Source organism: Salvelinus alpinus, chromosome 24, assembly GCF_045679555.1.
Source record: "Salvelinus alpinus chromosome 24, SLU_Salpinus.1, whole genome shotgun sequence".
Lineage (NCBI taxonomy): Eukaryota > Metazoa > Chordata > Actinopteri > Salmoniformes > Salmonidae > Salvelinus > Salvelinus alpinus.
In genome coordinates this window covers 10262456-10288024 of record NC_092109.1, presented here as the reverse complement: position 1 = coordinate 10288024, position 25569 = coordinate 10262456, and the positions used below count along the sequence as shown (strand labels likewise).

Genomic DNA, 25569 nt, shown 5'->3' with positions numbered 1-25569 from the left:
TATTTTTTCTATGGCAAAAATGAAAACACGAACCAGGACAAACTCTTTGGTCCTTTTAAAACCTGCTGTGTCACGATCGTGTTGACGTGAAAGAGAGGACCAAGGCGCAACATGACTTGAATACATCTTCTTTAATTATAACGACGAAGATGAACACGTAACACTTAACACACTAACCAAACAACAAACGATCGTGAAACCTAAACCGCAAGTGCACACACAAACTACTTACGTCGACATGTACAATGACCCACAAACAGCTAAAGCCTATGGCAGCCTTAAATATGGCTCCCAATTAGAGACAACAGAAATCAGCTGTCTCTAATTGAGAACCCATTCCGGCCACCATAGACTTTCCTAGTAAACTACACACCCATAGACACAGCTAGATACATACACTCAACACAAAACCATAAACTACAACCAACACCCCCTCTACCATATAATACCCCAAAATACACACATACCCCATGTCACACCCTGACCTAACTAAAATAATAAATAAAACAAATAATACTAAGGCCAGGGCGTGACATGCTGTATGTAAAATATTGTATGCTATAGCTTGGAAAATAAATAAATGTGACTCTGGATGACAACATAATTATTTTTGTTTCCAACATTAGGTCTGTTTTCCTAAAGAAGTTAAATCTGTTTTGTGTTTTGTTTCCTTGCCACGATACTAACGAGTATCACGATACTGGTATTGTGCTGGCCCTATTAACACTATGTTGAAACTTTGTTGCGCCTTGCTGAAACAAACAAGTCTTCGGTTGCCTAGGCAAGGGCCTCACAATGCAGCAGGAGCACACATAGAAATAGAATGAATAGAACAGGCTTGGAACCTGTAACCCTGGCAATTTGACTTGTAAACACATGACTGACTAGAGTTGAGATGCAATAATTTCCATGGTAATGTAGAATGTTAATTAAAATGATGTTAACTGATGTAGCTCATGCAATGTTTTTTTTATTTTTTTTTTATAAATGAGGTAAAATGGCCAATCGAGCTCAACTAAAACTACGGAAATACATGGAAATCCCATGGGGGAAAGTTCCCGAATCTCCTCATTGTCTCCCAGCATAATTAGCCTACATTTAGGCTATTGTTTAGCGTGAAATACACATATATGTTGTACAAAAATTGGAGTATAATGCTTGTTTGGATGTCAACCCTAATAAATGTTCATGTCATTGTATCCAATCAACTCAGCATTACATTAAAAAAAGGACTTTGACTACAACCACCGATAACTGTATGCTAGCTACACTAGCAGCTTATATGAACAGGGGATAGCATTTAGCAGTCACTTCTTCTAAATGTGAAAAGGGACAACTTCTACATTTTATGCAGCAAAAACAGCCAAATATATCGAAATCTGACTTTAGTACCCACATTGTGGGCCTGTTACAATACATAAATCATGACAGATTTGACGAATATCCACTTTGTTAGATACAATTTGTTGAATGTGCGCCAATCCGGGGTCCATCTTTTATCCCCCATGGTCTAAGTTTCATTGACCTCTTTACAGCACGTATGTTAGTTGAGCTGAATCAACAAATCACAGCACATATTGATGGGCACACTTCCTGCTTTTATTTCCTGCTTTTACTTCCTGCTTTGCTCTTTTGGGTACACTCGCAATGGCCGCCAGTCCACCGATTATGCCATCATTGACTTGAATGGGATGCTCATTCCATTCTATTTATGGCAGCACATGCGGTCCCCAAAAAAGTGCTATTCGAACAGTTATTATGGAGACCGCGGTCATTTGGCTGGCCAATTACCACCATAAAAATTCCATGACTGTCATAGCACTATTAGTTGGCAGGGGTCTTTACTTCATTTACATTTACGTCATTTAGCAGACGCTCTTATCCAGAGCGACTTACAAATTGGAAAGTTCATACATATTCATCCTGGTCCCCCGTGGGGAATGAACCCACAACCCTGGCGTTGCAAGCGCCATGCTCTACCAACTGAGCCACACGTGACTGACGTGTGGCTTCAACATTAATGTATTTTAATGTATTTCTATTACCTTTTAAGACTTGTTCTGATAGATGTTTTCTAAGTCCCCTTTTCTATCTGATTGACCAGAAATCAAAGCGTTTGTTGATTCCTTATTTTTAGGATGGAACATTTTAGAAAAATGTGTATAGGACTATGCCTTCATTTCAACAGCAAAAAATACAAACTCTTAGCCTTCATTTTACACCAAATCTTATGTGCTCCTATGAACTTCACATGGGGCTTTTTACATAGAAACGCCCAGTAGACCTAATCTTCTGTCCTCAGTTTTCTGCAGGAAGAACTGAAAAAAGCAACACCTATGTCAACTGAGACCAATTGTATTCTTGTCTAAACTGTTCAATGACACATCTGCAATAAATTATCCCTCCAGTGCATTCGGAATGTATTCAGACCGATTGACTTTTTCCAATTACAGTCTTAATCTAAAATGGATTAATGATTATTTTTCTCTCATCAATCTACACGCAATACCCCATAATGACAAAAGCAAAAACAGGTTTTTAGAATTTTTTGCAATTTATAAAAAATAGACAACTGAAATATCACATTTACATAAGTATTCAGACCCTTTACTCAGTACTTTGTTGAAGCACCTTTGGCAGCGATTATAGCCTCGGGTCTTCTTGGGTATGACGTTACAAGTTTGGCACACATGTATTTGGGGAGTTTCTCCCATTCTTCTCTGCAGATCCTCTCTAGGTCTGTCATGTTGGATGGGGAGGGTCGCTGCACAGCTATTTTCAGGTCTTTTCAGAGATGTTCGATCGGGTTCAAATCTGGGCTCTGGTTGGGCCATTCAAGGACATTCAGAGACTTGTCCCGAAGCCACTCCTGCGTTATCTTGGCTGTGTGCTTAGGGTTGTTGTCCTGATGGAAGATGAACCTTCACCCCAGTCTGAAGTCCTGAGTGCTCTGGAGCAGATTTTCATCAAGGATCTCTCTATACTTTGCTCCGTTCATCTTTCCCTCAATCCTGACTAGTCTCCCAGTCCCTGCCACTGAAAAACATCCCCACACCCTGATGCTGCCTCCACCATGCTTCACAGTAGGGATGGTGCTAGGTTTCCTCCAGACGTGATGCCAGGCATTCAGGGCAAAGAGTTAAATATTGATTTTATCAGACCAGAGAAACTTGTTTTTCATGTGAGAGTCTTTTGGTGCCTTTTGGCAAACTCCAAGCGGGCTGTCATGTGCCTTCTACTGAGGAGTGGCTTCTGTCTGGCCACTCTAACATAAAGGCCTGATTGATGGAGTGCTGCAAAGATGGTTGTCCTTCTGGAAGGTTCTCCCATCTCCATAGAGGAACTCTGGAGCTCTGTCAGAGTGACCATCGGATTCTTGGTCACCTCCCTGACCATGGCTCTTCTCCCCGATTGCTCAGTTTGGCCCGGCGGCCAGCTCTAGGAAGAGTCTTGGTGGTTCAAAACGACACAATCCTGACTCTCATAGCAAAGGGTCTGAATACTTATGTAAATAAGGCATTTCTGTTTTTATTTTTTTTAAATAAATTTGCTAAAATTACATAAAACTTGTAATTATGGGCTATTGTGTGTAGATTGATGAGGAAAATGTGCAGTTGAATCTATTTTAGAGTAAACCTGTAACGTATCAATGTGGGAAAAGTAAAGGGGTCTGATTATTTTCCAAATGCATTGTACTTTGGCAGAGGAGATATCATTTATTTAATGTGTGTGTAGTAGAACAACAATGCAGATACATGATGCTTGATTTTGGTCACAAATCGCGTGCCATGATTTCTTCTACAAGTTAGCAGGTTTTCATAATTAAAAGCAGAACACAGAACAGCCATGTGAGTTGTTTTGGTCCGTGTACCTGCCTCACTTGCTTACTCTGCACGTCAATAGGGAGTAGTTTGGTTCGAGGGCATGTCATTCCATATAGTGTCCCCCTCTGCGTCACAATGGGATTCGGTGAGTTCTAGCTTCTGTCGCTAGGGCTGTAGCTAGGGCTGTTCCTAGGGCTGTTGCTAGGGCTGTTGCTAGCACTTGCAACATACTGACTGGATTATGTAATGAACCAAAGCGTTCGTTGCTATGCTGGTTGCTTGGCTCTATTTTACCTCGTAGCGGTCGCGAAGGAAAGAGGATGCGGGCAGTTCTAGTTCACCGCATAAATGCTCGCTCAGTCTGCAAAATTATGACCTCCGAATTTCTCTGATGATGACAACCTGCTGACTACCTGCTGCTTCAGAGGACCGAAAAGACTGGAAAGAGAACACTTTCTTTACCATGTGTTTGTCTTTATATAAGTAAATATTGTTCAATAGGAATAAATATTTGAAGCTGTTTTTCGATTGACATTGCTAGCTACTGTACTTATATACCTCAGCCTGCCTAGTCAGCTAGCCAGCTACAGTAGCTGCCAGACAGTTTTATTTAGCTGACGCTAGCTAGCTACTGTAAGTGTCACGTCTGCTCCCGCTCTTTCCCTCCCCCTGGCGCTTGAGGGCGCCAGAATGCCTTGCATCACTCACTCCTGCCATCCATCACGTACACCTGCCTTTCCTTGTCACGCGCATCAGCGTTATTGGACTCACCTGGACTCTATTATCACCTGTTCATTTCCTCCCCTATATGTGTCAGTTCCCCAGCTCTGTTCCCTGCTTCTGCATTGATTGTTTTTCTGTTTGCTAAGCTGTTTATGTCTCGTTCCATGTCCGTGATTTATTAAATGTTACTCCCCGTACCTGCTTCGTCTCTCCAGCGTCATCCTTGTGATAGATCGTGACAGAATGCAGAAGCCATCACACGAAGCATCGGGGAGTACTGGCGTTCTGGTTGGTATAGTGGCATCGGCTCTGGGTCACCACCGATGGAACCGGGGGTGCCTAGCCTGCTCGTCGGGCTTCCACGCCCTAGCAGGCTCGAGAGGTTTCCTTGCCCCGGTTGGCTCGGATGGCGCCCATCCCACGTCGGGCCTCAGCTGGATCGTCAGTTCTTGTCTGCCCAGCCTGTCCAGGAGTTTTTTTTGTTTGTTTGTTGTTTGTTTTGTCGGTGACGTCGGGGGTGGATTCTGCCGCCGATGGAACCGGGGGTGCCTAAGCCAGCCCGTCGAGCTTTCATGCCCTGGCTGGCTCGAGAGGTTTCATTGCCTCGGTTGGCTCGGTGGCTTCCCATCCCACGTCACAATCCACCGGATCATCGGGTTTCCTCAGCGGGATCGACAGGCGTCTGGACTCAGCCGGATCGTCAGGCTCCCATGCCTCAGCCGGCTCGCCAGGCTCTCACGCTCCAGCCGGTTCGTCGGGCTTCCACGCCTCAACCGGCTTGCCCAGCGCCCATGTCTCGGCCGGTTTGCCCAGGTGGGACGCCGGGTGGCGCCCCTAGTGGGGGGGTACTGTCACGTCTGCTCCCGCTCTTTCCCTCCCCCTGGCGCTTGAGGGCGCCAGAATGCCTTGCATCACTCACTCCTGCCATCCATCACGTACACCTGCCTTTCCTTGTCACGCGCATCAGCGTTATTGGACTCACCTGGACTCTATTATCACCTGTTCATTTCCTCCCCTATATGTGTCAGTTCCCCAGCTCTGTTCCCTGCTTCTGCATTGATTGTTTTTCTGTTTGCTAAGCTGTTTATGTCTCGTTCCATGTCCGTGATTTATTAAATGTTACTCCCCGTACCTGCTTCGTCTCTCCAGCGTCATCCTTGTGATAGATCGTGACAGTAAGTGTTATTGTAGCTTTCTGTTTGTATGTGGCTTGCACTTCTGTGGCATCCCTCGAGGAGATTTTCTTTTATCTTTCCAACCAGGCGAAGTACTATGAAGACACCACTGATCTTGAAAAGAAGCGAAACATTCAGAGAAATTCACAATTCACGGTAACGTTAAGCCGTTAACTTCTGTTAGATAACTGAACGGATTTAGCTACATACAACCATTTTTCAACAACCGTTTTCCATCTAAAGTTAGCTAGTTGCTATCTATACTTATAGTTCAGTGGAGGCTGCTGAGGGGAGGACGGCTCATAATAATGTCTGGAATGGAGTAAATGGAATGGTATCAAACAGGTGGTTTCCATGTGGTTGATACCATTCAATTGATTCCATTCCAGGCATTATTATGAGCCATCCTCCCCTCAGCAGCCTCCACTGATATAGTCATATGTCTGTCATATTGAGGTGTCTAGCTACAGTATAAGTCAAACCAGATCAATCAAATCGATAGGTGGAAGCAATTACGGTAATTCCAGACAATCACATGTACCTACAGGGAAGGATGGCCAGCCACACAGGAGGGTGATTTTCACTTAGGAGGAGAAGGAGGCCGTGTTGACCGAGATGCATGCTGGCCATTTCAGAGTGAAGCGCATGATTGCCAAAATCAACCTACGCTTCTTCTGATGGGGAATTGTCAACGAGATGGACAGCTGGGCAAGTGAAATAACCTTTTGTTTATCAGTCACATTCTATTATATCTGAAATTATGATTTCAATGAATGTCATATCAGAGAGCACACAAATTTCCAATTTGTCACTTTTTGCCGCACAGTAACCTATCTAGCCAGCCAGAAGTTTGAGAGGGCAAAGACTGTGGCGCCAGAGTTGAAGCCCATCAAAGTTGTTTCATTGTCACGCCCTGGCCTTAGTTATCTTTGTTTTCTTTATTATTTTAGTTAGGTCAGGGTGTGACATGGGAGATGTATGTGTTTTGTATTGTCTAGGGGTTTTTGTATGTTTATGGGTGCTGTGGCTTAGTTGGTTGAAGTGTCTAGTCTAGGTGTATGTATGTCTATGGTTGCCTAGATTGGTTCTCAATTAGAGACAGCTGTCTATCGTTGTCTCTGATTGGGAACCATATTTAGGCAGCCATATTCATTAGGTAGTTCGTGGGTGATTGTCTATGTCTATGTTGCATGTCAGCACATTGTTTATATAGCTTCACGTTTGTTGTTTTGTTTAGTTTGTAAAGTGTTCTTCGTTTTGTCTTCGTGTCATTAAACTTAGAATGTATTCTAACCACGCTGCGCTTTGGTCCTCCTCTCTTCCACGTTACGACGATCGTGACATTCATCAAGGCATGATTTTTTTAAACATTTTATTTCACCTATATTTAACCAGGTATGCTAGTTGAGAACAAGTTCTTATTTGCAACTGCGACCTGGCCAAGATAAAGCAAAGCAGTTCGACACATACAACAACACAGAGTTACACATGGAATAAACAAACATACAATCAATAATACAGTAGAAAAGTCTATATACAGCATGTGCAAATGAGGTCGGATAAGGGAGGTAAGGCAAGAAATAGGCCATGGTGGCAAAGTAATTACAAAATAACAATTAAACACTGAAATGGTAGAATGTGCAGAAGATGAATGTGCAAGTAGAGATACTGGGGTGCAAAGGAGCAAGATAAATAAATAAATACAGTATGGGGATGAGGTTCGTTCCAGTCATTGGCAGCAGAGAACTGGAAGGAAAGGTGGTCAAAGGAATAATTGGCTTTGGGGGTGTGAGATATACCTGTGAGATATACCTGCTGGAGCGCGTGCTACAGGTGGGTGCTGCTATGGTGACCAGTGAGCTGAGATAAGGTGGGGCTTTACCTAGCAGAGACTTGTAGATGACCTGTAGGTGGGTTTGGCGTCGAGTATGAAGCGAGGGCCAGCCAACGAGAGCGTACAGGTCGCAGTAGTGGGTAGTATATGGGGCTTTGGTGACAAAACGGATGGCACTGTGATAGACTGCATCCAATTTGTTGAGTAGAGTGTTGGAGGCTATTTTGTAAATGACATCTCCGATGTCGAGAATCGGTAGGATGGTCAGTTTTAGGAGGGTATGTTTGGCAGCATGAGTGAAGGATGCTTTGTTGCGAAATAGGAAGCCGATTCTAGATTTAATTTTGGATTGATGATGTTTAATGTGAGTCTGGAAGGAGAGTTTACAGTCTAACCAGACACCTAGGTATTTGTAGTTGTCCACATATTCTATGTCAGAACCGTCCAGAGTAGTGATGCTGGTAAGTGATCAGTAAGTGTCCCAATTCAAATTTGCACTAATAAGTTGTTTTGTAATGGTTGCTTTATTTGACCACAGCAGAGTTCAATATTGTAGAATGTGTGTGTGTGTGTGTCAGTGTAACGGATGTGAAATGGCTAGCTAGTTAGCGGGTACGCGCTACTAGCATTTCAATCAGTTACGTCACTTGCTCTGAGACTTAAGTAGGGTTTCCCCTTGCTCTGCAAGGGCCGTGGCCTTTGTGGAGCGATGGGTAACGATGCTTCGTGGGCGACCGTTGTTGATGTGTGCAGAGGGTCCCTGGTTCGCGCCCGTGTCGGGGCGAGGGGACGGTTTAAAGTTATACTGTGACATTGATGCTGTTGACCCGGATCACTGGTTGCTGCGGAAAAGGAGGAGGTTGAAAGGGGGGTGAGTGTAACGGATGTGAAATGGCTAGCTAGTTAGCGGGTACGCGCTACTAGCATTTCAATCAGTTACGTCACTTGCTCTGAGACTTAAGTAGGGTTTCCCCTTGCTCTGCAAGGGCCGCGGCTTTTGTGGAGCGATGGGTAAAGACGCTTCGTGGGTGTCAGTTGTTGATGTGTGCAGAGGGTCCCTGGTTCGCGCCCGTGTCGGGGCGAGGGGACGGTACTAAAGTTATACTGTTACATCAGTATCCTTACAAATATGAAAATCTGCATACTGTATGACACAGAATAAAGTAATCTTCTCTCTAACACTTTACATGTTAGAGGTGGACCTCATCGGACCCTTCACAAAATCCAGGAATGCAACAGCTGGTGTCTGACGGCAACCGATCTCTTTAACAAGTGGATGGAGGCAATACCCATTAAGGTCAGTAAAGGAAGAGTACATGCTTAACTCTAAATTCCCTTCTGTAACCCATTAAAAAGGGTGCTTGGAACCAAAAATTGATTTTCTTTTTGTATGATACCCATCAAGGACGAGACAAGCGAGGCTACCTTCAAGGCGATGGTGGACATCTTCAACACCCACGTTTCTCCTGAGGTCATCTTGAGTGACTGAGGTCATGAACGCTGGAACAAGGTACGGATTTTATAGGTTATATTCTGTCACCAATGGTTTGTTTTATTTATTTTTTACAAGTTGTTTTTGGTTTTCCATGGTACATACTCAGACATATTTCAATATCTTACATTGTCAATAGATATCGCTTTCCTACCCCCTCCTCCATGAAATATAATTGCATGTACTCCTGTTATCAATCAAGGTGAGACTGAACATGGACAAGGCGCAGGAGAATCAGAAGGAGCGCTACCGGAGCAGAATCAAGAAGGGGACCAAGTGCTATGACATCTGGGAGAAGTACTTGGTTTGGAAGAAGGACGAAAGGAAGGCGAGACCTGGGAAAACCTCGCAGCTCTTTCGCTCCTAGCTGGGGTCACCATCTGTTAAAGTGAATCTAAAAAATCTCAGAGAATAAAATAACCTGAAGCTAGTTTATGTTTCCCTAACGCTGATATTTTTCTCTTTGTCTTCCTAGGGTTACCTCGGTGGAAGCCAACAATCTTCTACAGTTGAAGCAGTTGGACAGTCGACCACTGAAAGCCCTGATGCCCTACACTTCAGTAAAGCCCTATAGACAAAGTATGTTCAGCTTTGGTTGACATTTGAGAAAGCAAGAAATTGTAGTTATGCTTATAAAAATGTACCTCTTCAATTTATCCTAATGACTGCAGGACCATCGACTGTCCGAGCCCCCCAGGAGGTATCCCATCTACCAGAACCAGTGAGTTCGGATCAGTCTGATTCTCTGTGCTCTGAGTTGAAGGGGGACCAGCTTGAGGTAGGCTATACCTTCCAAATATGTTGAAAAGTACATATCTACCATTTATAACACTGCACTAATCCATCAAATTTTTTCACAGTAAAGTGTAACCTGTGTGTTTGCTTGTTTACGTCTCTGTCTCCTACCATGTTCCCTTTACCTCTGCTCCTGTTCTCCAGGACCTATGGGTTCTGCCCAACACCCAGATGTTACATCATCTACAGCTACTGTTGTTGTCATGTTGTCAATATCTGCTAAGAAAGTGTTTTGCTCTATCATACTGGGCACATAATATGTGAAATACACAGATGAACTAAAAACACGAGCACTGCAAACACTCAGAACAAGGAGAGCAGCAGTGTCTGGATATTCTCCCTCGTCAAGTCCCCCTTCCGAGACTGGCCACCTGTTGAGAACAAGTGACAGGCAGAACCTCCCACCCACACATCAACCATCTCCTCTATAGTCCACACACCAGAATTCAGTATTTTAGTCTATGAGTGCACAAAAAAAATCTGTGAAAATAAATGAATGACACAACTGTTCCAAAAACTATCAACGTTTATGTATTCAATTCTGAAATATTGCCAGGTTGGTTTTCACATTTGTTTCGCAAGGTGTTCATTATTGTAAGTTGTGAAGTATCCTTTGATGTTATTTATTTGTTCCACATTTGTAACGCTTGTCGTTGGAATGAGGTGAGGACCAAAGCGCAGCGTGGTAAGTGTCCATATTGAATTTAATAACTGAACACTAAGAATACAAAAATAACAACCTGAATGATACAAAACGAAACAGTCCCGTATGGTGAAAACACAGACACAGGAAACAACCACCCACAAAACACAAAGGAAAACAGGCTACCTAAATATGGCTCCCAATCAGAGACAACGACTGACACCTGCCTCTGATTGGGAACCATACTAGGCCAAACACATAGAAATATAACCATAGAACAAAACATAGACAAACAACATAGAATGCCCACCCCAACTCACGCTCTGACCAAACTAAAATAACGACATAAAAAAGGAACTAAGGTCAGAACGTGACAACATTATTCATTGTTGTATCCTAGGACCTACAATAGATACATACAGTGGGGAGAACAAGTATTTGATACACTGCCGATTTTGCAGGTTTTCCTACTTACAAAGCATGTAGAGGTCTGTCATTTTTATCATAGGTACACTTCAACTGTGAGAGACGGAATCTAAAACAAAAATCCAGAAAATCACATTGTATGATTTTTAAGTAATTAATTTGCATTTTATTGCATGACATAAGTATTTGATCACCTACCAACCAGTAAGAATTCCGGCTCTCACAGACCTGTTCGTTTTTCTTTAAGAAGCCCTCCTGTTCTCCACTCATTACCTGTATTAACTGCACCTGTTTGAACTCGTTACCTGTATAAAAGACACCTGTCCACACACTCAATCAAACAGACTCCAACCTCTCCACAATGGCCAAGACCAGAGAGCTGTGTAAGGACATCAGGGATAAATTGTAGACCTGTACAAGGCTGGGATGGGCTACAGGACAATAGCCAAGCAGCTTGGTGAGAAGGCAACAACTGTTGGCACAATTATTAGAAAATGGAAGAAGTTCAAGATGACGGTCAATCACCCTCGGTCTGGGGCTCCATGCAAGATCTCACCTCGTGGGGCATCAATGATCATGAGGAATGTGAGGGATCAGCCCAGAACTACACGGCAGGACCTGGTCAATGACCTGAAGAGAGCTGGGACCACAGTCTCAAAGAAAACCATTAGTAACACACTACGCCGTCATGGATTAAAATCCTGCAGCGCACGCAAGGTCCCCCTGCTCAAGCCAGCGCATGTCCAGGCCCGTCTGAAGTTTGCCAATGACCATCTGGATGATCCAGAGGAGGAATGGGAGAAGGTCATGTGGTCTGATGAGACAAAAATAGAGCTTTTTGCTCTAAACTCCACTCGCCGTGTTTGGAGGAATAGAAGGATGAGTACAACCCCAAGAACACCATCCCAACCGTGAAGCATGGAGGTGGAAACATCATTCTTTGGGGATGCTTTTCTGCAAAGGGGACAGGACGACTGCACCGTATTGAGGGGAGGATGGATGGGGCCATGTATCGCGAGATCTTGACCAACAACCTCCTTCCCTCAGTAAGAGCATTGAAGATGGGTCGTGGCTGGGTCTTCCAGCATGACAACGACCCGAAACACACAGCCAGGGCAACTAAGGAGTGGCTCCGTAAGAAGCATCTCAAGGTCCTGGAGTGGCCTAGCCAGTCTCCAGACCTGAACCCAATAGAAAATCTTTGGAGGGAGCCGAAAGTCCGTATTGCCCAGCGACAGCCCCGAAACCTGAAGGATCTGGAGAAGGTCTGTATGGAGGAGTGGGCCAAAATCCCTGCTGCAGTGTGTGCAAACCTGGTCAAGAACTACAGGAAACGTATGATCTCTGTAATTGCAAACTAAGGTTTCTGTACCAAATATTCAGTTCTGCTTTTCTGATGTATCAAATACTTATGTCATGCAATAAAATGCAAATTAATTACTTAAAAATCATACAATGTGATTTTCTGGATTTTTGTTTTAGATTCCTTCTCTCACAGTTGAAGTGTACCTATGATAAAAATTACAGACCTCTACATGCTTTGTAAGTAGGAAAACCTGCAAAATTGTCAGTGTATCAAATACTTGTTCTCCCCACTGTATATATTCAACCACAAGAGAAGGGCAGGTTGAAATAAAAACATGACAGCCAGACAAGCCAGTGTATGAATCAAACGGATTTGCATATGAATGGAGTGGAAATTAGCTGACTTCCTGATCTGTAATATAAGTAACTTTAACCTGTCTGGGCCAGGAGTTCCGCTAGCGGAACTCCTCCCACATTCCACTGAAAAGGAAGAGCGGCAAATTCAAAAAATTTTTTTTGAAATATTTAACTTTCACACATTAACAAGTCCAATACAGCATTTGAAAGATAAACATCTTGTGAATTCAGCCAACATGTCCGATTTTTTAAATGTTTTACAGAGAAAACACCACATATACTTATGTTAGCTCACCACCAAATACAAAAGACAGACAGACAGTTTTTCACAGCAACGGTAGCATGCAGGTAGCATGCACAAGCCAACCTAACTAACCTAGAACCAACCTAAATAACCTAGAAAAAACTACCTCAGATGACAGTCCTATAACATGTTACACAATAAATCTATGTTTTGTTCGAAAAATGTGCATATTTTAGCTATAAATCAGTTTTACATTACTGCTACCATCATAGCTACCATCATAGCTACAGTCAGAAATCGCCAGAGTAGCCAGAGTAAATACAGACACCAACGTCAACTACCTAATTACTCATCATAAAACATTTCAGAAAAATATATGGTGGATAGCTAATGAAAGACAAAGATCTTGCGAATACAGCCAATATTTCCGATTTTTGAAGTGTTTTACAGCGAAAACACAATATATCGTTATATTAGCTTACTACAATAGCTAACACACAGCAGCATTGCTTCTAGTCAAACGCTAGCGATAGCACAGTTCGACAGATATATGAAATAGTATCCCAAATTGGGTCCTTATCTTTGTTGATCTTCCATCAGACTGTTCTCCAAGGGGTCCTTTGTTCAGAACCGTCTTTATTTGGAACCAGAACGAACGATTTCCCTCTTGAATTAGCAAGCACACTGGCCGTGCTGTGCTAACCTCTCCGTCTTGACAAAATTCTTGCGTCGCATCACGTCTAAAGTCCAGAATACATTTCAATAATATAATTAAACTATATTGAAAAAACATACTTTAGGATGATATTGTGACATGTATCAAATAAAATCGAAGCCAGAGATCATATTCACCTATAACGACGGTTTTCCAGGAGGCTACTCCAGATCCAACTTCGCGCCTTCCAAAAAAAATAAAGTGCGCACTTCTCACTCCAAGAGGTTGTATACAATCCCTGAACGAGATAATCAAGTCATTTCTGCTCTCACTTCCGCATGACACCCAGGGGAAGGTGTATGACGTGTTTCTACAGTCATAAGTGACATGCCCTTTTATAGACAAGCTCTTGAGGAGAGACTTCGCTTTTGGAAATCTCACTTCCGGATAGGAAATGGTCTGTAAAAAGAGTTCTGTTTCACTTAGAGAAATAATTCAAACGGTTTTAGAAACTAGAGAGTGTTTTCTATCCAATAGTAATAATAATATGCATATTGTAAGAGCAAGAATTGATTACAAGGCCGTTTAAATATCATACGATTTTCCCCAAAAGTGAAAATAGCACCCCCTGTCCTCATCAGGTTTTAATGTGTCAAGCAGATTACACGTTTTCTTTTACATTTACGAAACGCAGCAATGTTTAAGACATGGATCTCATGTTGTAATGTTAACAAGGTACCCAAAAGTAGTTTGAAGTAATGTTTTAATTCCATTAGCTAAACAAAACTTGTTTAAACAGCAAAATTGCGGCGGAAATCAGCCTTGTTTGCATAGAGATGATGACAAGAACGTAATTAAGGCTGTAATGATCTCCAAAATTCTAATAATTAGGTCATCACACCGTTGATATAGCTACGGACGCTTAAGGTTTATCGAATTCCATTGTGACGCAGAGGTGGACACTATTTGGCTGGGGGACATTATTTGGCATGACAGGCCTCTTACACACATGCGTGCAAACACACACACACACTATGCAGACGCATGCGAACACGCACACACATAAAATTAAACGTCCCTTTTTCAGGACCCTGTCCTTCAAAGATAATTTGAATAATCCAAATAACTTCACAGATCTTCATTGTAAAGGGTTTAAACACTGTTTTTCCCATGCTTGTTCAATGAACCATAAACAATTAATGAACATGCATCTGTGGAACGGTCGTTAAGACACTAGCAGCTTACAGACGGTAGGCAATTAAGGTCACAGTTATGAAAACCTAGGACACTAAAGAGGCCTTTTTACTGACTCTGAAAAACACCAAAAGAAAGATGCCCAGGGTCCCTGCTCATCTGCGTGAATGTGCCTTAGGCATGCTGCAAGAAGGCATGAGGACTGCAGATGTGGCCAGGGCAATAAATTGCAATGTCCGTACTGTGAGACGCCTAAGACAACGTTACAGGGAGACAGGACGGACAGCTGATCATCCTTGCAGTGGCATATCACGTGTAACAACACCTGCACAGGATCGGTACATCTGAACATCACACCTGCGGGACAGGTACAGGATGGCAACAACAACTGGCCGAGTTACACCAGGAATGTACAATCCCTCCATCAGTGCTCAGACTGTCCGCAATAGGCTGAGAGAGACTGGACTGAGGGCCTGTAAGCCTGTTGTCAGGCAGGTCCTCACCAGACATCACCGGCAACAACGTCGCCTGTGGGCACAAACCCACCGTCACTGGACCAGACAGGACTGGCAAAAAGTGCTCTTCTCTGTCGAGTCGCGGTTTTGTCTCACCAGGGGTGATGGTCGGATTCGTGTTTATCGTCGAATGAATGAGCGTTACACCGAGGCCTGTACTCTGGAGCGGGATCGATTTGGAGGTGGAGGGTCCGTCATGGTCTGGGGCGGTGTGTCACAGCATCATCGGACTGAGCTTGTTGTCATTGCAGGCAATCTCAACGCTGTGCGTTACAGGGAAGAAATCCTCCTCCCTCATGTGGTACCCTTCCTTCAGGCTCATCCTGACATGACCCTCCAGCATGACAATGCCACCAGCCATACTGCTCATTCTGTGCGTGATTTCCTGCAAGACAGGAATGTCAGTGTTCTGCCATTGCCAGCAAAGAGCCCGGATCTCATTCCCATTGAGCACGTCTGGGACCTGTTGGATCGGAGGGTGAGGGCTAGGGCCATTGGTGGAAGAGTGGGGTAACATCTCACAGCAAGAACTGGCAAATCTAGTGCAGTCCATGAGGAAGAGATTGTTAGGAATTTTATGAATAATGACTAAACAATTTCTACATTTAGATAAAACTATAACTAATTTAAACTCTACCCTGTATTATTATATCTGATTAATAATGTTAATTCATAAGGAAGGGATTATGTAGTATGAACAAGGAGTAATTAAAACATAATAAACACAATTCCAACTTAGTTAGAGAGGTTTGTGCTGTGGGTTATAAAATAAACAAAAAGGATCGTTAAACTATGGTTGAACCGACCCAACTTAGCCCTGAGATGTTTAGATAAGGCAGTGAGTAACTTTTTAGGTCTTCCATTATCTTGAGTTGTCTGCTAAATTGGTAATAAATTATAGTGAGCCTTCAGGAGAATAACTGATATTGTGTGTCATGTGTGTGCGCTGGTGAGTTGGAATGAACTTTTGAACCTGTTTTATCTTGGTCAAGAGGAGGAGCTTTATTCTATAACCAATGACGTCATATGTTGTATATAAACTGTTGTATGTGGTTAAATGGGAGTGTGCTCCGAGAATAAATACTATTATCTATTTTTAATAAGACTGTTCCCTGTCTATTTTATGTTAATAAGGATCTTACAAATTCTTAGAAACAGACAGAGTGATTTTAATTAATGAGCACATAAAGGAATTATGAAATCTCTAACAGAGATGCACTGCAGTATCTGGTGGCCACACCAGATACTGACTGTTACTTTTGATTTTGACCCCCCCTTTGTTCAGGGACACATTATTCCACTTCTGTTAATCACATGTCTGTGGAACTTGTTCAGTTTATGTCTCAGTTGTTGAATCTTATGTTCATACAAATATTGACACGTTAAGTTTGCATAAACGTGGTTGACAGTGAGAGGACGTTTCTTTTTTTGCTGAGTTTATGTACAAACATATGTGTGGAGCACAGGTCAGCTGCTTGTTCACCTGCACCTGCCTGCAATTGCTAATAACCCATCCTCAACTATCAGCGTTTATGATTCTGATAAAGATAGCACCTCTACAGACAGTAACTGCTCATTCGCATTCTCTCAAGACGCTGAAAGAAAGAAATCATATTTCTCCACTCCTGTTCCCAAATAAAAATGTAGCCTACATTTGGTGTGTCATTTTACTGCAAAAAATGCTTAATTCTGAAAGGAGTAAATATTAAGGCTCGGTGAGAGGTTATAGACCTACAGTCAGTGTCCAGATTTCAGTTTCCATTTAACCCATCTGAACAGTAGGCGTCCCCTTGACGTGCCATAGGCCTATTTGAAGTTCCCGTCATGTGACTGTTGAATTTGTATAGCGCCTCACAATCATCACACATAACATAGCCGGCACTGCTATCATCCTCTTTTCCCACGTTCTCTTTATTCAACCCGCCTGCCACCCACCAACCCTTCATCCACACAATATGTAATGACCCCAAACCCACCCGCTCCGTGGCTATAACCGCAGGGACCGCGGGTTGTGAGTCAACCCACGCATCACTAGGCGACACACGCACGCACACACGCACGCATACACACACATACACACGTACAAACCAACACACAAACACATGCATTTATCATGTATTGGCATGCAGGGCAGAGACTGCAGGAAGTGGGGGGAGAGAATTCTCTACAACAACAAAAAGTCTCTCTCTAAAACAGAAAAAAGGCTCTCGGTAGAAGTGCCCCTTAGCCATAGATCTAGGATCAGCTTTCCCTCTCTAAATCCTAATCTTAACCATCATCCCTACATAGTGCACTACTTTTGACCAGAGCACTATTGGCAGCCAAAGGCTCCCTGTTGTAACGTGATGATACCTGCTGAAGACTCCACCCCTATTTCCCTATTTTTCCTTTTCCAAGTATTGTGAAAAGGTTGTCCCCGGTGCAGGCTCAGACAGGTAATCTGCTGGAAAATGTCCCTGCGGTACAGGAATTTATAACGCTCTCTGTCATCCTCACTCCGAAACACACACACCTCTCTTACTCACTCCTTTTCTCCATAAATACTCCCCCTCTCTCTATTACTCGTTCTGTCTTTCTCGACATGATCTCTCTCTCTCTCTCTCTCCATAATTCCTCTCTCCTTCCCTCCCTCTCTCCGGTACGATGCAAAACTTCTCTAGAATAGAATAAAAACTTAGGATTATATATCTAGATCAGGAATTCCGCCACCCTGTAGTGTTCGGATGTAATGGATATGGCTCAGTCTGCAAAAACACATTTGGTCAAATTAGACTCTCTTTGTCCCTCTCTCATCATAAAATGTCTCTCTCTCTCCTAACTCTCTCTCTCCCTTTCTCACTCTGTTCCTCTATCCATAAACTCTCTCCTCCTGCTGCTCTCTGTCTCTCCCTTCGATCGCAGTACTTTCTGGCAAACAGTCGTGCATTTCTGTAATGGATACTAAAACACAATCATACTTGGGAAATAAAGCTGGTTGTTCTGCACAAGGCAAAGGAAATGGAAGTAAGCCACTGGTCACAAACTGGTTGAATCAACATTGTTTCAAGGTAATTTGTCAATGTTTTGTGATGTGAAATCTACGAGGAAAATACATTGGATTTGAAAAAAAGTTATCAACGTAAACTGTTGTTTTGAGGGTGAAATTCCAACCACAGGATTATGTCATCATAGTTACCAAAGACAAACCTTGTATAAAGATGTTGAATTTGCACATAGAACAATGTCAGATCTTCAACGTTATATCCACTATCTGAAGAAAGAAAAATAGGATGGGCAGCACCTCCTACTGGAGAATTGATCTATCTACAGCTACCCTTTCAGTTCCAGGGTTTTATTTACCAAGCCCTGCTTAGCGATGACATTTGTCGCTGACTACCAATGTGCTATCGTGAGAATGATTGTTGAGAGATCTCCACTTAAAAACTAAATAGATTCACTGATGCTATCAAAGTTATTCCACTCATATATCATCAATGATGCTATTAAGGCCTATATAGCGTTGGCAAATCAACAGCTATCGTTTCAATTCAACACAGGAATCAACCAAATAAGACAACACGTAGGCCTAGGGCTTCAAGCTCTGGAGGATTTAAAAATGTACTGATATTGAATTGTGTTTGGTAGTCAACGCAACCAAATATCAACATTTGAAGGAGATGTATCATCTGCTTGGATAGTTCCATCTGTGACACTGACTTAGTCTGGCTTTAATTCCAGTTTGTCTACAAATGAATCATTTATATGTTACGCCTCTGTCTCAACCTAAAACCTACGTTAAAGAATAGGACATTATTTAAAGTGCATTTAATGTTTGATTTGATTTAGTCCTATTCTCTTAAATTTGATTTTTGGTTGAGATGGAGACGTGAATCCAACATATCAATTACTAATTTGTAGACAAACTGAATACTGGAATTAAAACCAGACTAAGTCAGTGGCACAGATGGAACCATCCAAGCAGAAAATAAATCTCCTTTAAATGTTGATATGTGTTTGAGTTGACAACCAAACACAATTCAATGTCACTTTAGAAATACAATAAATAGCTTATTAACTTGTCGACAAGGTAACAAATTATGTTTTGGATTCACGTTTCCAACTACAGCAGTGGTCACTATTTCATCCACATTTGCGATCGAATGGTCGATCTCCAAGGCATTCCTAGTCGATCACCAAACATTTCTGTAAAATAATGACCATCATTGTGTTTGGAGGAAAAAGGGGGATGCTTGCAAGCCGAAGAACACCATCCAAACCGTGAAGCACGAGGGTGGCAGGATCATGTTGTGGGGGTGCTTTGCTGCAGGAGGGACTGGTGCACTTCAAAATAAATGGCATCATGAGGGAGGAAAATGATGTGGATATATTGAAGCAACATCTCAAGACATCAGTCAGGAAGTTAAAGCTTGGTCACAAATGGGTCTTCCAAATGGACAATGACCCCAAGCATACTTCCAAAGTTGTGGCAAAATGGCTTAAGGACAACAAAGTCAAGGTATTGGAGTGGCCATCACAAAGCCCTGACCTAAATCCCATAGAAAATGTGTGGGCAGAACTGAAAAAGCGTGTGCGAGCAAAGGAGGCCTACAAACCTGACTCAGTTACACCAGCTCTGTCAGGATAAATGGGCCGAAATTCACCCAACTTATTGTGGGAAGCTTGTGGAAGGCTACCCAAAACATTTGACCCATTTAAACAATTTAAAGGCAATGCTACCAAATACTAACTGAGGGTATGTAAACTTCTGTCCCATTGGGAAAGTGATGAAAGAAATAAAAGCTGAAATAAATCATTCTCTCTACTATTATTCTGACATTTCACATTCTTAAAATAAAGTGGTGATCCTAACTGACCTAAGACATGGAATTTTACTAGGATTAAATGTCTGAGTTTAGATGTATTTGGCTAAGGTGTATGTAAACTTCTGACTTCAACTGTATGTACTGTTTCACTCTACTATGCCCACAAGCCAGGGTTGACAACGGGTGGACAAGACCAGGCACTAAATCAGACTGGGGGAAAAGATCATCATCAATGATGGATCTTTTCTACACAGAAGTATCATACAAAATGATTGCCTCATGATCTTCTGAACTTCCCAATACCGTTCTGATGCATTTCAGTCACCACAAACCATACTGTCTTCAGATTTAAATACTGTCAAAAATACTGTCAGACTGATTTGTAATAGAATGTCATAGCCCAAATTAAAAAAAGTTAACATTGGCCGTTAATTACATGATTACCTGGTGGGGTTTGCAAAAAATGTTTGATGTCAAAAATGGGTCGCTGGCCAAAAACGTTTGGGAACGCCTGTGGTGGCCTGTGATGTTAAACAGTCGTTGTAGAGATCTGATATTCTGCACAGCGAATGATACTATAAAGACACAGAAGAGCCTTATCTAGAATAACCGCCTGAGCAGCAAAACTATTCCACTATCTAAATATGCCATGCTGTTGTGTTATTTAATGGCCATATATTTTATAGCCAAGTGGGGCTACTGTGGTGATCATGTAACCTAATGAATCACACTCCTTCCAGTATTTGGGAGCACGGACTGTAGGCCATATATTAGGCATTTTGACTGTTGTATTTGCTAAGTCCACTCTGTGTGTAGGCTTGTTATAGCCATTTGCGTTGCACAACCCCATCACGCAGAGGCTATATCCATATCAATAAATGAGAAAAAACAAAACATTGATTAAGTCTTGGCTATAACCTGTCCTGAGCGAAATAGCCAAGGGGTCCCAAATGGTCAAGACTATCTATAGCCTATTCTTATTGCCAGATCTGTTTTCCCTATCAGCCACTGCATGTGCTTCTTCAACTATTTTGTTTAAAATGTATTCAGAGGCTATATTTAGAGGCCTGTGAGCTAGGGTATCTTTTGAAGTGTAGGCCTATAATGAAAAGTGTTGCGATATAGGGAATAGCCTATATGGAGACTACCTAATGTCAGACTTAGCCTACGTTTAACAACTACCTTGTTCGTTTCAAAGTTAATATGTTCTTTATTTTAAAATCATATTAACCCTGCCTACAAAATATGCTTTGGCACGATTTTGAGTGATGAAATACATATCTAAATATTCTATATTATAATATTTTGAGTGTCAAAGAGCGTTCATACATAATTCATAGATTCACCAAACATATAGTATTATTCAGTTTCATTATTCCTGGTAGATACTACTGGTTATGATTGCAGACAGAGCCCAGAGAAAGGGATGGTGCAATATTGAATTAATAAGGTGCATGCATGGGGATGTCCACGTCACCCAGAGATATGTCCATGCTGTAGAGATATACCTATTGGACTGAAACTTCACTGTTGTAGGCAAATTACAGCTAGTGGTATCTAGACTTGCGCTGGTGAACAAATCCAGTACATTAGCTACCTAAATGTGAAGTAAACTCAACTGAGTATTAGGGAATTGAGACTTTTAACTTGAAAATGCGCAGGATACCTCTTTCCGGGTTTCCCTGACTTCCGTTTTTTTATACCGTGTTATGCTTGTTCACGTAGCACTCCGCACAGGCTGTTTGGTGTAGGTTGTTTTTGTTGGTAAGATGAAACGGCCAAAACTCTGAAAGGTATTATTGTACGTCAGAATTGCAACACGAGATTAGTTCAAGCCTAAATGTTTTAACCATAATCGTAACATGGTGTTTGTATGTTCACAGATGACATTTCACGTTTACGTTTCATGTTTCACGCATGGCTGTTCTTACGATCCTAACGATAAGCACGTTCAACCTTTTGGCAGCTATCTGGCTCCATACTCTTAGATCATGCATTTCTACTCCCTTCCCTTCCCCACACAACAAACACACACACATTCTCCTTTTCAGAAACACTATGGTCTTACATTGTCTTATCTCAGACCCACTTGGACACCAATTTGTTGTCTCTCAGAGGAAAGCAGATCTTTAGCTAACTATATATACACTTCTATTACCCCCTCCCTTCCAAAAACCCAGGGATTGTGTTTTTCTTATTTTATGAAATATGATCTGTCTTGTCATTGTGTAAAGACACACAACTGTAACCTGTAGTCAACAGGTCTGGTCAGGCTACAGGTATAGTCTACAGCTGTTGTCTTAGCTGGAAGACACATATCATGCATGCACGCTCACACACAAAACTAAAAGGTGAACCATACGACCATCAGGTCAACCTGTCCTGCAGGTATTGTTATGCAATGAATGTTTACTTACCCAAATGAACTGTTAAACAAATGAAACTGTTCATATTTGTTTGGTCGAGCATCCCAAGGTACTGTTGTCTTTGGTTGTTAGCTAAAGGTAACTTCCTTTGATGATGCGGGTGCTGTTTTACACCAGCATAGTAGTTCATTTTAGCAGCTTCAATGGAAATGATGGTTAGCCTAGAACCCTAAATAAAGGCTACAAAAGATTATCCAGGGGAGTGTTAGAGCTAGAATATATTGTAACGGGGTGGTACAGTACACATCGCAATTGCCTGTAGCTCTAATATTGCTACTATAGCCCACATTATATATATATAGGCTCCATGTACATGCTGCAAAGAAATTACTCATGTAGGGCTAATAGAGATAGGCTATAGCGGTCTCTTTGTTTCATTGATCCTTACCTGCAGGTCAGCTTTATCCAGCTGTGCCTCCTTCTCTCCTACATCGCTGTCACTACCACTCACTGAAGGGTCCGCAACCAGCCTCTCCAGGCACGAGGACCCCAGCGAAGAGCTCTTGTGGTGGGACTGCACCAGCTGTACTAGCGTGGGCTTCGGGATTCCCGAGCCGCCAACGACTCCCTGTGTGTCGGGCTGCATCGTCTCTTCGCCCGCCTGTCTGGAGCTGTGGCTGGTGCTCGGGTCCACTTTGCCGCAGAGGGGCGACTCCTGCAAGTCAAAACCCACCGGTTCGGAGAATAGGTCGGGCTGTGAGGAGGAGATCACCCGATCCAAAACAGGGTGTTTTTTCTTCTTGCGAAACATCCACAATGATCCCTTCTCCTTTTTCTCATCTGGGTTTCTGGCGCTGAGTTTGGGGCTAAGGATGGGTTTGGCTCTCGCTTGAAATTGTTTCCACATTGTGTTTTGGTGGGACGAGGACGAGGAGGCTTCATCGTCGTTCTCTTCACTTTTCTCCATTCTCTCCTGCTCGTTCTCTCTCTGTGTGGTGCGCTGCTGCTTTCGAAACGATAAGTGTCACAGCCTGATGGACTGACAAGGCGCACTGGAGACCAGCAGCTATTGCGCATTACGCAGTTTCTCCTTTGAAGACACCGCAACGTTGCTTCGATGCTATCTGTAGGGTAGACCAATGGAGTGAGTGATAGTAGCCTAATTGCTTTACGCGGAAGTACGCTGATTTGCCGTGAATGGTAGGCTACTCTGCAAAGGGGGTGTTTGCATTTTGCCCAGATGTTTCAAAACAAGCCTATTCAACAGCCCGCAGGGTGCCAAAAGATTCCTGTCTGTACATCAGGTAGACTACAAACTAATAGGCATGTGCATAATAAATGATCAAATTAATATTACATAATGTGAGTAACCTACCATCAAACTAGACATGCTGTTATTTTATACCAAGCTGGTTAAATAGACCTATTTAACCCAGGGGTGTAGGCATCGGTGGGGCTGGTTGGGCCAAGGCACACCCACCAAAAATAAAATGATCTTTAATTATCAATGTTCCAAATGGGACATTATTTGTCTTTTTACCTACACATGCAAAAACCCTCAGATATAAATAGTAGTTAAGCAGTGCACTGGGTTAGTCAGATTTGATTAAATATAACAGAGCAGATGACATGAAATTACATTCACTCTCACTGGATGGTTTGCCAAAAAGAACTAACTGAAAGCCACACCACCAGTAATCCATGAACATGACTGCATTGAGGCATATGTCACTGTGCTTCTGCGGCTAAATGCACCATGCCTCTGCCTATTTCATTTGCTCATTTAGCAAATAAGAGAGTTAATATTACAGTGCCTTTATCACAGTCAACACACCTATATTTGAGCTTTAATTAACTTTAAAAATGCAGCATTTTCTCTCAGATATCACGTTTCAGGTAAGACCAAAATGCAGACTGTGTTGACGTAACAATGTTTATCACAGCCACAGGGGCAGGCAAACAACAGGTCAAGACAGGCAGAGGTCGATAATCCAGAGTAGTGGGGCAGGGGTACAGGACGGCAGGCAGGCTCAGGGTCAGGTCAGGCAGAGGTCGGTAATCCAGAGTAGGGGCAAAGGGGCAAAGGGTCAAAACCAGGAGGGCGAGAAAACGAGAGACTGGGGAAAAGCAGAAGCTGAGACAAAACGTTGGTTGACTTGACAAACAAGACGAACTGGCAACAGACAAACAGAGAACACAGGTATAAGTACCCAGGGGATAATGGGGAAGATGAGCGACACCTGGAGGGGGATGAGACAAGCACAAGGACAGGTGAAACATATCAGGGTGTGATAGTAGAATCTGGAAGTTAGTCGAAGTTAGTCGCTTTTCCCCTTCCAAGTTTCTGCAGGCCTACCACCAATGAATTCTTGGCTATGCCACTGATTTATCCAACCATTGCCCCTGACCACCTTTTACAGATCGGCCTTATCTGAAGTCCCGCCATATAATGTACACTGAGTGTACAAAACATTAGGAACACCTGCTCTTTCATGACATAGACTGACCAGGTGAATCCAGATGAAAGCTATGATCCATTAATGATATCACTTTATAAATCCACTTCAATCAGTGTAGATGAAGGGGATGAGACAGGGAATAATGTTTTGCCTTGAGACAATTAAGACATGGATTGTTTATGTGTGCCATTCAGAGTATGAATGGGCAAGACAACATTTTTAAGTGCCTTTGAACAGCGTATGGTAGTAGGTGCCAGGTGCACTGGTTTGAGTGTGTCAACAACTATTGCGCTGTTTTTTACGCTAAACAGTTTCCCGTGTGTATCAAAAATGGTCCACCACCCAAAGCACTTCCAGCCAACTTTACACTGTGAGACGCATTGGAGTCAACATGGGCCAGCATCCCTGTCGAACGCTTTTGACACCTTGTGAGGCTGTTCTGAAGGCAAAAGGGGGTCCGGTATATCAGGCTATATAATTATATCTAATGTATTTTAAATGTGACAGATTACAGAAAGGGGGAGGAGTGGCCATACCGTATGTATGTCAAATAGAATTTCATAGCATCCACTTAAAATATTTCTGTTCCCAATAAATGTTTGCTCCTGGTTGCAAAATGCTAATCCTCGTTTAATTAAGGAGAAGCAAAAGAGAGAGATAAAGCTAGCTATATTTCGTAGTATATATATATACAGTTGAAGTTGGAAGTTTACATACACTTAGCTTGGAGTCATTAAAACTCGTTTTTCTACCACTCCAC

At 42.6% G+C, this 25569-nt stretch overlaps 1 protein-coding gene and 1 long non-coding RNA gene across 5 annotated transcripts in view; one reads left to right on the top strand and one right to left on the bottom strand.

Moving 5' to 3' along the window:
- LOC139552115 (multiple C2 and transmembrane domain-containing protein 1-like) overlaps positions 1–23497 on the bottom strand; it is a 52490-nt gene extending 28993 nt beyond the window's left edge. For 3 of the 4 annotated variants that reach the window (XM_071363526.1, XM_071363527.1, XM_071363530.1), the window contains exon 1: positions 22799–23497. In XM_071363526.1, coding sequence (XP_071219627.1) covers positions 22799–23317 — 519 coding nt within the window. In that variant the 5' untranslated portion in view covers positions 23318–23497. The remainder of the gene's footprint in view (positions 1–22798) is intronic. The other variant, XM_071363528.1, reaches the window with a different exon arrangement.
- On the top strand, positions 8020–10277 carry LOC139552116 (uncharacterized). Its single transcript, XR_011670386.1, has 5 exons — positions 8020–8853; positions 8962–9066; positions 9251–9627; positions 9720–9826; positions 9988–10277. It is a non-coding gene; the product is annotated as an uncharacterized lncRNA (long non-coding RNA).
- Positions 23498–25569: the final 2072 nt, after the last annotated feature.